Genomic DNA, 13,455 nt, shown 5'->3' with positions numbered 1-13,455 from the left:
TGACTCATGGAACATCAGGATGAACAAATGATTCATCTTAATCGAACTGTTCAGGTAAGTGGTTGACTTTGCTATCAAAAAAAACCTATTGCACCGTGGAGTAGACGTAGTTTAATGAGAAGCCGCACATCTACCGAGGATATATACACAAACAACAATCAAAGACGGAAAGAAACGAGGAAGAAAAAGAACAAGAGACAGATGAAATACTTCATTAGCAGGAGACGCAGGAAGGAGACGAATAATTGGAACCAGTTAATAACAAAATGATGAGGCGAAAAACAAGGATAATACTGTTTGTTCTTGGATGAAGTCACCATACAAAAGCACATCTTTCACAATTTTGGTGAGACGAGGGAAAAAAAAACACTTTGGCTTGAATGGACGATGTTCGCAGGCTACATTCGAGAGGCACGAGCACGTTATCGATGATGAATGGGAAGAATAAAATATGGAGCAAACAAGGATTCTTTAAGCACCCTGGCCCTCGGCGCCTTGTCCTTGCTGACCGTAATATCCTGGAATATGAATCGTTGGGTAAGAGATGGTTGGTATGTGTGAAAAGAAGACACTCACCACCCCAGTAATTAGCATAGTAGCTAGCAGCAGCATCTCCAGTGGGCCATTGAGCGCCAGCACCAGCACCACCAGCACCAACAGCAGAGGGGTCCGCACCACCAGCTCCTGCACCGCCAAGGCCAGAACCGACGGCACCAGGAGTAGGCTGAGGCATGCCAGGCGTCGGGGACCCACCAGCACCACCTTGGTTAGGGAAACCACCGTATCCGCCAAACCCATACTGGCCATAAGTATTAGGCTGCGGTATCCCATACATGGGCTGTCATAGGACCAGTGAGCCTGCTAAGAAATATTTTTACAAGTGAGAATGCTCACCATGTTTCCATAAGGAGCTGCTGGAGTCGTCGGGCTGAGCGGCGCTCCGGGCTGCGCAGGAGTCCCATCAGCCCGGTCTTTGCCCCAACTGCACTTGATGGGACGGCCGTGGACCATCTGTCCTTGCAGCTGCACAATAGCCATGGCAGCGTGCTCGTGCGTATCGAGCTTGACGAATGCAAATCCGCGATCTGCCTGCATGCGAATCTCCGAGAGGTACCCGATAGATTGGAACAGTGGGATGAGATCTGCTTGGGTGCAGTACGGGACGAGGTTTCCGACGTAGACGGTGGAGTTATACGAAGGAGTCTGTTGAACGACGGATTCATAAGAGAGGGGCCCACCCTGGAAGTTAATGGGGGCGGGTGCGGTGCCGACGCTGCCTCCGGGGCGTGGAGGAGCAGGCAGCCCTCCTTGAGTCTTCTGATTGGCCCAGTTGACACGGATAGCACGCGAGCCAAGCCATTCGCCATTCATAGTCGCGATGGCCTGCTCTGCATCGGTCTTATCCCTGAACGCAAGGAAACCATAACCGCGAGATTTTCCCGAGTTCATGTCCCACATCACACGAGCATCGGACATTGTGCAGAACGCGTTGAAAGCCTTGCCGAGGACCTCATCGTTGACTTCTGGGCTGAGGTCACCGACGAAAACGTGATAGTGACCGGTGGTGTCCTCCTTATTTTGCTGGCCTTGATAGGCCCAATTAACGCGAATCTCGGTGTCGAAGATCTTGCGTCCGTTAAGGGTTTGAAGGGCAGTTTCCGCTGCGCGCATGTCGATGTACTCGACGAAACCGTAGTTGAGACCACCATGCTGGTAGTTGCGGTCAGGGATGATTTTGACGTGTTGAACTGCACCGGCAACGGCAAAGATCTCTGTGAGCATGTACTCGGTTACTCTTGGACTAAGATTCCCAACGTAAAGATGGGCCCTCCGCTGCCATGCATGAGACCATATCTATGGGCTTGGAGATTGTTACTCACTGGTGCCTCCGCATGGCCACCCATACCACCCATTGGATTCATGATTTAATATGGATAGTGAATGAGAATGAGAGGCTATGAGTTTGAGTGAGCTAGGCCAGAGATTGATGAGGAAATGAAAAGACGCACAGGAGAATTGATTACTGAAATCAGAGAAGGATTGTCCGTCGAGAATAGACAGAAAAATGAAAAACACGAGAAGAGAGAGAGAAAGAGACAAAGAAAAAGAGAACAAGAGAGACTTTGAACAACGTTGGCCTCTTCGCACTTCGTCGTCGACTACTAAGATCTTTACTACAATCCCATTTTTCACCACATCACCCATGGGAATTCATCCCACGGTCATCGCCGATTTCAATTCAACACCAATAGGAACTTTGTAGATAGACTACTTTGTAGGTACGTTTAATAACACACCACTGCTCGGAATATATGTCACATTCCCATTGGCGGCCAAGCTCTGCACGATTGCCTTGCTTGCCTCTATTTTACGAAGTGCAATGAAAGCGTCTCCAGCTTTGTCCATGGCCTTTGAAATCGTTGCTGCCGCTTCTGCCTCACCTTCTGCACGAATGACGGCGGCCTGACGCTCTTGCTCCGCCTGCATGCCGTCAGTAACCTGATCAGGTCAACTCCTTACCAAGAACCTACCTTTTCAACGATGAACTTGGCTCTCTCGGCATCTGTGACAGGTTAGATTGTTATAGTAATAAGCAGCTGAAACCTTACCTTGCTGTGCGATTTGCTTGGCTTCAACAGCCTGTAAATTTGATTAGTGAAAAACCGATATGTCGTACATAGTGTCATGCGAACCTGAGTAAATTCCTACAAAGGGTGTCAGTTGGATAAAATGAAGTACAAGAACTACGGACTTTTCCGAATGTGAGATGGGTGATAGACACATCCTCAAGCTTGATGTTGAACTCGCCGGCACGTTGTAGCAAGTCTGCGCGTATTCTTGACGAGACCTGGGGGAGGCTCTATGGATCTGACGTGACGATGACTGACAAGTGACTTACCACTTCACGCTGGGTAATCAATTCAGCAGCATCAAATTGTGCTACGATAGCCTTTAGGACTTCGTTCCCGATGGAAGGTAGAACACGTTCGTCATAGTCCATGCCGAGGCTTTGGTAGATGCGGGGTAGATGCTCGACGTCTGGTCTGGACAAGACACGAAGTGTGATGGAGACCATTTGTAAGTCTTTTGAACCGGTTGTTGTTGAAATATTCTGAAGAATTTGAATTTTTGAGCAGACGGATAGTTGTAACGAAAATGACGTACACGGGGTTTAATCCGGCAGTCGTACAAGATTGCTCTCTGCAGCCATGGAACGAGGAAGTGGGTACCTTCACTGGTGGGCTGTATAGGATGGTCTATAAAGCGGCAGTCTTGTTGAAGATATTGAATACCTTGTCCTTTACACCAGAAAAGCGGTCAAACATGACTGCTTGGAAACCGCCTGGCACATCGTAGATACTAGCTTGGGCAACGGCAAAGGCCAAGCCAAGGGGAACTTTAGCAATAGTATGTTAAAAGACCTCTTTCTATTCAAATAATTTCGTACCGAGGAAACGACTTGCAGCTTGTGGAAAGGCCATGAAGGAGAGAAGGAAGGCGAGCCAAACACAACACAAACAACGCGTAGAGCACTGGCAGCCGTCATTTTTGCCGAGCCACGCGTTCAATATCTTAAACAAAATGATCCTAGTACTATGTAGTCTACGTATACGTTCCTCAGTAGGCCACTAGCTAGTTAGATGGAAAGTTGTGGTCATCCACTCGCCGAGCTCTCGCCGAAGCTGCGAAGTGTGACCTTCTTAATTTGGTAATTTCTCGAATTTAGTGGAAGTGACGATGAACGGGTGGACGCGTCTGTAAATTACGCGTCCATCTGCTCACCAAGCAGATTCGTCATTTCATTGCAATCCACAGTTCACAGTCCTGGCATATAAAATCAGTGCTCAAAATGATATCCTCCATAATCTCATCTCTTTCTCATTCAATTCACAATGTTGGTATTCGCTACTCCCTACCGCTCTGTCGACCCTTATGCTACACGCCAACGTGCATGGGCTCGCCATCAGCAGCAGCTCAGGAATCAATCCATCCAAAATGCTCTTTATGCCCAACAGTATCCAAACCAGCAGAGCATTCACCAGCTGCGCAGTATAAATGGCCTGCTTAACCGTATACTAGACCGCGATGATTATCTCCATACCCCCGAGCCGTACTACGGCTACAGCACAAATGACCTTGCTGAGTTCGAGTACGAGCTTGCACTCTCCAGAGCTACTCGCAACGCTGCAATCCAGCAGCTCCATCGCGACCACAACCCAGCTATCCGAGGCTGGTGTGCTGCTTCCCAGGCTCAACGCAAGAAGCAAGAAAGGGAGCGAGAACTCCACGCCCGCCGTCGCGCTATAGAGGCTAATGGCTTCCTCGCACATGCCGAACCATACCTCAGTGGATATTTGCCTTGTGGCCTGCCTGTGGATGCTGTACGTTCACTTTCGTTCACTGATTCTGCTTTGTGCGACTTACCACAATCCCAGGAACTTCCTACTCAGGCCACAGCTTCCACCTCAAAGGCCCCTGTCCAGAACCAGCCATGCCTCCAGGAAAGGCTTGATGGTCGTATGTCACAGTTACAATCGATATTTGACAGTCTCTCTGGAGGCACTTCAACCGAAGCTCCTGTCCAATGTGTTCCAGTCACATCCACTACCCCTACGTCCACGCAGGTCAATGTCAACGAAGAGCCAACCACCTCCTCATACGAGGGGAAAGGAAAGGCCAAGGAGATTCCTGACTCCGACGAAAGCCTCAAGGACAGACTCGAGGATCGTCTCATGGACCAGTTCCAGTCTGAATTAAGCAATACCTTCCGGTCAATCCTTACTAGTCTGTCCGAAGGCACGTCGACAGACACTCCAGGCGTTCCAGTAACATTTGCTGCCCCTACCTCTACGCAAGTTAATGTCGACGAAGAGCGCACTACCTCGTCACGCACGAGAAAGGGAAAAGTCAAAGAGACGCCTGACTCTGATGCCGAAGAAGAGTCGTCTGCGTCTCCAGCCCAGGTCGCATCTTCCCTCTCCCAAATCACTTCGATCTTATCCCGCCTGGAGACGCTCCTTGTTGACTTCCAGTTCCCCGCTGAGCTCGATTTCTCTCCTTCGCGTTCGCCGTCCCCAGGTTACTCAGCTCTTGACACCGATGATACATTTGCGTTGACATACACCGCGACGAATGCACCTCTCCGCGCTCAGGAACATGCGCTGTCGTTGCTCCTCGGAGACTTGGACAACATCCCCAGCTTTGGATCACACGCAGTGAGAGACGCAAGGCGCGCAGTTGTGGCACGCGTAGAGCAAGCGCTGGAAGAACTTGAGAAAGGTGTGGAAGAGCGAAGGGGTCGTGCTCGCGCCAGGAAGGCAGACCCTGTCACTGTTACCGTGCCTGTCGAGCAGCCCTCGGAGCCGGAGAATCTGACCTCTGCGGATCTCGCGCCCATCAAGGTCCCCGTTATAGACGAAGCTCCTACCAACGGCTTTGTTCCTGCACTTCAAGTCGAAGCAATTGTCGAGCCTGTAGTGCTTGACGCTATCATAGAAGCACCTACTGGTTCCATCGGGATCGCAACTGCATCTGTGGCGGAGCCGAGCTCTACTTCTGCTTCTCTTCCCACAGCATCCTCTGAGGTTTCCGAGACGTTGACAGCTCAGCAGGTTTCGGTCCCGCAGAAAGAAGAGTCCGAGGAGCCGCTTGTCGATGCAGTCGGCACCGCCGCTGTCTCTGAGGACCCAACAAGTGAGGACGCAGTAATCATCGAGGCCACTAACCTACCCACCAATGCGGACCTCATACAACCATCATCCCCATCCGCAACGCGTCTAACGCCACCTCCACTTGATACGTCCGATTCACATTCCCAAAACACACTCGGTGTCTCTCCTGCCGATTTTGAGACTTTAACCCATGCGGACGCTGATATTCCCGCGGAAGTGGTAGATACCACAGATGAGCCGGCATCGCTTGTACCGGCGGCGGCGGCGTCTTCGTTCTTGGGATCTGATCATGAGCAGACGCCTTCGGAGGTGAACGTGCTAGAGTCTTATTCGAGCGTGGAATTGGCCGCACCTTCGTCTCCCGTCAGTGAGACAGAAGTAGATACGTTCCTGCTTCTCTGAGCGCCAGTAGATCGTGGACTATATGTGTCGGATTCCTTGACTCTGTTTTCTCTAAGTTTCACTTATGTTTTGGCACGTCTTATACTTTGTTCATATTCATTCATAATTATTTAATTACTGTACTCCAGTATGTATAATGAGTGTACTAACCCAATACATCTATGTTATACAAAATTGTCAGAACCTTTCAGTGATTCTTCATACCTCATGAAGCGAGGACTTGAGCACAGAAAATTAATTCATAAGATGATGTTAAAACAAGTAAACGAGCGTCTGACCATGCTTATGAGTATGCATGTGACACTAAAAAGATATCCTCCATCCCCCTCCTACTCCAATTCCAACTCACGCCCTTCCCTTCTTCTTCTTATTCACCACCTTGAACCCCCATTCTGGCTGAGCAGCCCGTGGCGCCGTCCTCACCACGTCTGCGATCGACACTTTTCCGTTCCCGTTCGGTCCTGGTCCAGCTGTCCCACTAGCCCGGCGGCGCTTAACAAACTCTGCCGCAAACCTCCGCCCATCAAGCGTAGTGCTATTCGCGTAAATCAGGTCGGAAATGATCTCTGATGTAGAAGGGTCTGGGTCAAGAGGAAAAGATAGTAGCATCTGTGTCATATCTTCCACTGCTCACCCGAAATAATATCATATATCAGAAACAGTTAATGAAGCGATCTAGAAGAATAACTCACAGTTCACAGAATGATTGAGCCCTTTCAATGCATCGCTCAGCCACTTGAGGAAATCGTTGGCAGACGAACCGGGCGTGTCGTCCATGCGTGATGGTGTGACAGCAGCAGCCTTTGTAAAAGTCTGTGATGTCGAGCGGACTGCTATACCATTGGGGCGAGGCGTAGGCGCTGGTTGTGTGGACACAGATGGAGCAGCAACCGGACGAGCAGGCGCCGGTGCGGGTCCAAGAGCAGGTACGGGTGCGTTTGTCTTGCCATTTGAACCAACTGTCGTCCATGCCCCACCACTAGCCTGTGCACTGGGAACCACCTATACAACAATCGAAAGGGAATCAATAAGCAGTCCCGCGTTACATAGGTCTTTGCACACACCTTGAAAGTAGTCTCTGCATATCCGCGCCTTGCAGCTGTCGCCGCCATTGAATCCTTTAACCCCATCTTCTTCCGGCGCTCTTCTTCCTCCTGGATCTCCTTCATCGTCTTCTTGGTAGGCGCTGTACTCGTTGACGTCCACACTGGAGCACTCGCCGCAGGTGTTACCACAGCTTCTCCACCTCTTGGTGTCACAGTAGCTCGTGCACCCGTTTGAGAGGTTGGAAGTCCCCACGATGCGGTAAACGGTTGCGCATCCTCGACGACAGCAGGTGGAGTCGGCACATTGGCGCGTGCAAGCCTCTCGCGTTCTGCAACCTTACGTGCCTCTGCCTTCTTTGCCTCTGCCTCCTGGATCTCGCGCAGACCGAGCGATGCCTTGCCCTTTTTCGCATCATCCTCAGTCGCCCACGCAGGCTTTGGAACAGGAGATGGGCTCTTTAAGGCGGGTATGGGTGCGGGAGGTGTAGATTTCGGGGCTGAAGCTGCGGGCGCTTGGGCCTCACGAACGGTGGATTTGGCTTTGGCCTTGGGCGCTGTAAATGCCGGGAGCTCAATATGGGGAGCGGGAGCCGGGGCCACAGGCGCTGGTTGAGGTATGTCTGACACGGGTACGGGTGCAGTAGCAGCTTCCTCCTCCGTTTCCCCAATGGGCGACACAGCAACGTTGGACTCCTCATCCACATCCTCAAACATCTTATTGTGCTGCCCGAGGTTGCTCACAGTGAGACTATTTGGGCCAGGAACCTCGCGCCATCCATCATCAACAACGCCTAGGGAGGCCGTCAGCCATGGTGAAGGGTCTTTTGACTTGGGAGCATTACGGGCGGGTTGTGGAGGTTGACTCCAGGCAGCTGGAGGTGCCTTGGCAACAGGGGGTGGGGTAGGGATCTCAACTACCGGGCGGCGTACAGTAACAGGCTCGGGTGCGCCCCAAGGTGATGATACATTCTCAGGCTGTACCGCAGACACTGGTGTCCGCACGGCAGGTGATTCAGCGACCTTCGCGAGAACTTCACCGAATGGCGATGTAGATGAGCGCTGCTGCGGCACGTCAGGGGACTGGGGGAAGTGCTGCACATAAGGTGAGCCGTTCATCCCTAGGTTGTTGAAGCCTAGCCCGTTTGCCTCGACGGGCTGCCGTGCGATGGGTGAATCATGCGAGGCACCTAGACTGCCCATGGCACTGTACGTACCATCGCCATACGAGGGCTCCTGTGTGAAAGAGTGGCTCTGCGCAATTGGCACAGGTACCGGCATGACACCCGAGCTGATGCCATTGTTGAAACCAGTCGCAAGGGAATGTTCACTACCGCTAAAATGCTGTGCATTCTGGGTCATGGACGGTGGCCATTGGGAGTTACTGTTGTTCTTATAGGTACTGAATGTATCCAGTGATGAAGTTCTGCCGGGTGCCAGGGTGTTGAACGACGAGCGGGGGTCCCCAACTGGGCCGAACGGACCTGTATTTCCAGTGAAACTGTGGGAGCCGAGTCCTGAATCACCAGCATAAAGGTTTCCGACTCTCCCCGCCAATGCAGAAGTATCGGGGGAACCGTTGCCGAACCTCCCGCCACCAAAGGACGAGGAGGGGGAATCTGAGGGAGAGGCACTATTAAGGTATGGGTCCAATGTCGCAGTACGGAGAGTCCGGGTTGGCACAGGCTGGTATCCACTGAATGTATTGTGCTCATGAGCGGGGGAGTAATTCTGGGCAGGGGTAAAATTCTGGGAGGAATCGGTACGGATATTGAGACCAGGAGGTGCGGCGGACGTTGGAAATTGTGAAAGAAATATTTTGCCGCCAGCGGACTGATGGTCGAGAATCCCGACCGCCGTCCATTCTCGATCCATATGAGTACGCTTCATCAGGAGGTCAGGAGTAAAATAGCCCTCATCAAACCATTTCTGCATCAAATCAGCTTTGAAAGGACCTGGGAAGGAACATCACCTCTGGAACTCAAGACTGCAATCTGAAGAACTCACCTTGCACTTGACCTTGAGGATCCAGGTACGACCACTCAATGCTAGCTGGATCCAGACCCGGTGGTGGACCTGTCGTCAGACTGTCGGCCACCGGGTTGGGATGAAAGTTTGCGTTGGTTCGCTCAGTTTCACTAAGACTCATTCCAGTCATACGATGTGCCACGGAATCTGCACTTAGCGCAGATCGCGGGCTCGGACTGTTGCTTGTGGTGTCTGGAGGCAGGGCATCAGGGATTGCAGATAATTGAGAAGCGGCAGAAGGGCTAGGCTGAAGCGCAGTGTTTTGTACTGGGTGTTGTTCTTCCTCATCTTCTTTGATGTTATGTCCTTTTGAATCCTCTTCTCTACTCTCCGGACGAGTCCCCGTAGATGCTCCCCCAACTTTCAGTACACTCTCCGATGTTCGTCGTCTAGCCATCCAAGAATCTCCACCGTTAAGAACACCGTCGAATCCTGAGGTAAAGCCGCCTATTCGGGTACGAGGAGAAGGCAGTGCTCCGTCGCGTGGAGAATTGCCTTGTGTATTAGACACAGACAGTTTACGAGGTAGTGCAAGTGGTGGTTGATCTTAGCAAAACCTGGATCAGTGTCACAACATGGGTCAGGGACATTCCAGTATTCACCTGTGCTGTCCCTCCTCCTTCCCATAAGACCAAACCCTCTCATAGGACTCCCTCCTCCGGTATTGGAATGGTTCAACCTAGGTCTATCAGATGGAGATGACAGCGTGCTTATAAGGTCGGTAGACTGGCGTCGCCGAAGTTCGGAATTAAGTGGCCCAGCAAAAAGCTACATGCCTCGTGTGAGCCAATAAGGCCAAAGACATAAGCTATAAGTCCAATTTGCCTGACCTTCTTTTCCACATCGCTCATTTCGCGCAATCCTGTGGGTTCACTGCTGACTTCATGTACAATACCCTCCCACCTTTCCACCTCTAGTCCCAGACCGCCTCTCCCGCCACCTTCTTTGTAGATTCTGAGCATGGCTTCCTTTGAATATCTGAAAGGACGGCATTCATCACGTTTCTCAGGCTCTGGTGCGGCGGCAGGTGTAACGAGTGCAGAATAAGTTGACGCGTTCGTTTGCTGTTGCTGTGTATTAGAAATTGCCGGAGGAGGTGAAGAAGGAGGTGCTTGGGGGCGAGCGGCAGGATTTTGTGGCTTCGCCCGCATCCACTCGGGGCCAAAATGCATGGTTGTAGTTGCCATTTTGCAGTGTGGTTAGTGCAGAGTGATCGATTCTAATGGCTATTGCTTAGTGCAAGAAGTGACTAGCGAAAAATCTCAGCGGTATGGTTTGCACGTTTCCGTGGAAAATAGGATATCATAGGACGCGATCTGAATTTAGGGCAGGCGAGAGCCACCTCAAACAATGAGTGTACTGGTTACATCAATGGTACTTTGATCAACGTGTGAAACGAACAAGAGCTATCTACCACCCAGTAATATTAAAATAAGTAACGAACGATAGCCCAAACCCCAGCCTAATCTTGCACCCGTGCTCACTCTGGATTGATCCGCCATCTGTACACGGGAAGGGCTAGACAAATGCCTGAGTTAATTCCGAAGTGACATAGATAGCTTTACCTACCTTGGAGTTTGCGTGCAGTGGGAATGATATAAAAAAATAGGAACAGCACGCCAAACGACATGCATATCGCTGAAACGTAGTAATAACCATCGCGCTCTGTGATGCATTGTCCATCGATCTCTGAGCAGACCTCCTTACCGCGGTCAGAGACGCATTCGGCAGCTGGTTTCGAGTAAGCATTGAGGGGCGCCCAGAGCAGAAAGCATTCATGCCTACCTTTAACAAGCAGCTCACTGTGCGCCTCCTTCACTTCGCAGTACGCCTCACTAAAGTAATCGACGCCTTTATTAGAGCATTAGTAGCGCTCGACGAATATGGCTGCCATACACCCTTACCTTTCAATACAAAGTACTTCGGCCACGTTCCTCCTAGATTAGTAAACGTATTAAGGAGCTAAATAGGTATGAAGCTATCAGTCGACAAGTAAGGAACCGTGGAAATCTCATACCGTCATGTAAGTCCCTCCAATGAGAGGATCAGATATTCTGGTATGGAATGCTGAGATACCAACGAACTGAATCGTCCTACAAAAGAAATCAGCCGTGCTCCGGATTTCATTGATTGGGCATACGATGCAAGTCCTTGTAACACTGTGTGGATGATAAGGAAGACGAAAAATCCATATGAAAGAGGGGGTGTTGGGAACCAGTAGACGATGAGCGTCGACAAAAAGGCAAATGCCAATCGGGGCCAAAATGCCCATAACCATGGACGAAGTGGCCTGTCGCCACTAGACCATTTCGCCGCAAAATAGCCTCCCAAGATTTGAAAAGGAAAATCTATGAGGACAACAATAGCGAGGTCTTCGCGACCCAAACCCTTCTCAATCATTTTCAAACTAGTGACTGCCTCATTAGCTTGAAACCCGATTTTTGCGAAGAAGTGCATAACAATGAGCGCCTGGACGTCTGAAGGAAAACATCAGTTACCAAACAATCCGAAAATGAACCTATTTACGCTTGAGTTTGCAAATATTCCATATGGTTTTGTAAACGGATGTAACAGTCATTTCTGATCCGTCCAATGATTCACTGCCCTAAAAAATGTATCATTTTGTCATCAATTTTGTTGCAAAAAGTTTCGCTGATAGTCACCTCTGTTTCGAAGAAGGTTAGCCAAAAAGTTACTCCAAAACACAAGAGGCTGCAAAAACGGAGATATGTGCTTAACTCGAGGCGTGGAATGCCCCATTTCTCACTGCAAGTTGTCACTAAATAATGCGTAGTATTGAACATAAACTGCTTACGCGAATGCCTCGCTGTTTAGCGCTAGGAAGACGGTGAAAGAGGCGAAGAAGCCTGTATTCAACCCGATTGTCTGGCATGTAGACGCGTAGGAAAGATTGTCCTGAGAGAGAAGCGTCAAAGCCCATCCTGGATTGATGTTAGTATTGACGTGACTGAAAACAAATCAAATAAGGGACCATCCACAGCGATATCTGTAAAACGTTTGAGTATGAAACAAGGGGCGCGATAAATGTACGTACCTTGCGTTGCAGAAAAGAGTACCAGCGACGTGAATACAAAAGTGAGTTCATGGATATTATCCGCAGGCTGAATGCATGTCAGGGTGAACGATTGAAAGTCTAGCAGTTGTGACGTACATTTTCCATCAATCTCCCGACGTTTGATGCTATGTAGAGCATCAAGGAGCCGATTATGAGTTGCATAGGAATTATCCATGATTTTCGACGACCAATTGAAGGATGAAATGTTGAATCAACGATAGGAGACCATAATAGCTTGAGCGAATATGGGTAGCTAGATAATGCGAACACGCCAAGTTGTGAATATGATAGATGTTCTCGGAGAATGAACGGGACAGAACCTAAGAAATGTCAGAGAGTGAGCAGAAAAAAGAAGTGTATCATACCAAGGGCAAGGCCAAGCTGTTCGTGGAATAGTGAGCATCTCACTCGGCGCGACATCCGAGGAAGATAAATAACTTACAGGAACTCCTTGGATTAAATCTAATAGGATTATAAGGTCATGTCAACTGGATTGAAAGCTCGGAGATATGAAAGTGACCGACAAAGAATGATCAAGAGGGTCATTGCCTTTTTGTCTCTAGAAGACATAGCAATTGTTTTCGCACCACCTGCAGAAGAACGCGCGTCACCATCTTGGAGGTTTCGCCCAGCACTTATCCGCTCCTCTTCGGACAACAAACTTAGCTCGACATCTTCGAGGTTTGAAGGTGATACCGTAGGCACGCGAGGCAGTATTCGAATTCCGTCCAAGGAGGATGAGATGGCTTTTTTGTGAAAAGGCTGTAGTGGAGACATGTCAATTTGACTGGTGTAGTCCCGGGCCTCCACGACGACGTTAGCGTTGCTGGACCTGTGGCGCAAGCTATGAGGATCTTCTGAAGGAGAGTTATTCCGGGTAGCAGACATGCGAAACAAATTCGACCCTTGGTTGACTGTATTCACTCGACGTGGGTGATCTGCTCGTAACAAGCTGCAAGGAAGTGACACGATCGCGTTAGGCTCGACACCGGGTCAATTACCAAATTTGGTATGTTTCCATAATTTGTGGCAGCTGGTGTGTGAGTCCGTCAAACACGTTTAGCAGTCGTAGTCAGGTTCATCAAAGTAGAAATCATTTTTATGTTCTCCTACGTTCCTACTCGACCATGCAGCTTTGATATTTCCGGTGGAACTCATGTCTTTTTAGTTCTCGCCACAGCGACTCAACGACAGAACGCATCCTGCCACTGCCCTAGCTCGAGTCACCCCCGCT

At 50.1% G+C, this 13,455-nt stretch overlaps 5 protein-coding genes across 5 annotated transcripts; 1 reads left to right on the top strand and 4 right to left on the bottom strand.

The window, feature by feature from the left end:
- Nucleotides 1-185: 185 nt before the first annotated feature.
- HD556DRAFT_871781 (uncharacterized protein) lies at nucleotides 186-2,180 on the bottom strand. Its single transcript, XM_041311895.1, has 5 exons — nucleotides 2,010-2,180; nucleotides 1,881-1,955; nucleotides 895-1,833; nucleotides 577-838; nucleotides 186-518 (listed from the first exon to the last, which is right to left on the bottom strand). The coding sequence occupies exons 2-5, from the start codon at nucleotides 1,920-1,922 to the stop codon at nucleotides 472-474; spliced, it is 1,290 nt and encodes a 429-aa protein (XP_041164846.1). The 5' UTR covers nucleotides 1,923-1,955; nucleotides 2,010-2,180; the 3' UTR covers nucleotides 186-471.
- A 5-nt stretch (nucleotides 2,181-2,185) lies between these two features.
- Nucleotides 2,186-3,652, bottom strand: HD556DRAFT_1337181 (band 7 family-domain-containing protein). The gene is made up of 9 exons (XM_041301934.1): nucleotides 3,449-3,652; nucleotides 3,294-3,397; nucleotides 3,166-3,243; nucleotides 2,900-3,112; nucleotides 2,753-2,848; nucleotides 2,694-2,705; nucleotides 2,610-2,640; nucleotides 2,532-2,563; nucleotides 2,186-2,481 (listed from the first exon to the last, which is right to left on the bottom strand). Exons 1-9 carry the CDS (start codon nucleotides 3,480-3,482, stop codon nucleotides 2,269-2,271), a joined length of 813 nt encoding a protein of 270 aa, XP_041164845.1. The 5' UTR covers nucleotides 3,483-3,652; the 3' UTR covers nucleotides 2,186-2,268.
- A 39-nt stretch (nucleotides 3,653-3,691) lies between these two features.
- Nucleotides 3,692-6,249, top strand: HD556DRAFT_1337178 (uncharacterized protein). The gene is made up of 2 exons (XM_041301933.1): nucleotides 3,692-4,382; nucleotides 4,437-6,249. The coding sequence occupies exons 1-2, from the start codon at nucleotides 3,894-3,896 to the stop codon at nucleotides 6,072-6,074; spliced, it is 2,127 nt and encodes a 708-aa protein (XP_041164844.1). The 5' UTR covers nucleotides 3,692-3,893; the 3' UTR covers nucleotides 6,075-6,249.
- Nucleotides 6,250-6,419: 170 nt separating this feature from the next.
- HD556DRAFT_1229562 (uncharacterized protein) lies at nucleotides 6,420-10,332 on the bottom strand (the record flags this gene model as incomplete). The annotated part of the gene is made up of 6 exons (XM_041297290.1): nucleotides 6,420-6,700; nucleotides 6,767-7,058; nucleotides 7,121-9,072; nucleotides 9,125-9,691; nucleotides 9,748-9,913; nucleotides 9,976-10,332. The coding sequence occupies 6 exons, from the start codon at nucleotides 10,330-10,332 to the stop codon at nucleotides 6,420-6,422; spliced, it is 3,615 nt and encodes a 1,204-aa protein (XP_041164843.1).
- A 111-nt stretch (nucleotides 10,333-10,443) lies between these two features.
- HD556DRAFT_1497674 (acetyl-coenzyme A transporter 1-domain-containing protein) lies at nucleotides 10,444-13,109 on the bottom strand (the record flags this gene model as incomplete). Its single annotated transcript, XM_041308913.1, has 15 exons — nucleotides 10,444-10,663; nucleotides 10,715-10,876; nucleotides 10,931-10,996; nucleotides 11,050-11,107; nucleotides 11,163-11,238; nucleotides 11,286-11,622; nucleotides 11,672-11,750; nucleotides 11,809-11,911; nucleotides 11,961-12,087; nucleotides 12,138-12,152; nucleotides 12,201-12,267; nucleotides 12,318-12,541; nucleotides 12,587-12,602; nucleotides 12,664-12,683; nucleotides 12,746-13,109. The coding sequence occupies 15 exons, from the start codon at nucleotides 13,107-13,109 to the stop codon at nucleotides 10,626-10,628; spliced, it is 1,752 nt and encodes a 583-aa protein (XP_041164842.1). The 3' UTR covers nucleotides 10,444-10,625.
- Nucleotides 13,110-13,455: the final 346 nt, after the last annotated feature.

The sequence above is a fragment of the Suillus plorans genome, assembly GCF_016647745.1.
Source record: "Suillus plorans strain S12 chromosome Unknown HD556scaffold_7, whole genome shotgun sequence".
NCBI classification, from domain to species: Eukaryota; Fungi; Basidiomycota; class Agaricomycetes; order Boletales; family Suillaceae; genus Suillus; species Suillus plorans.
This window is presented reverse-complemented; position numbering and strand designations above follow the sequence as displayed.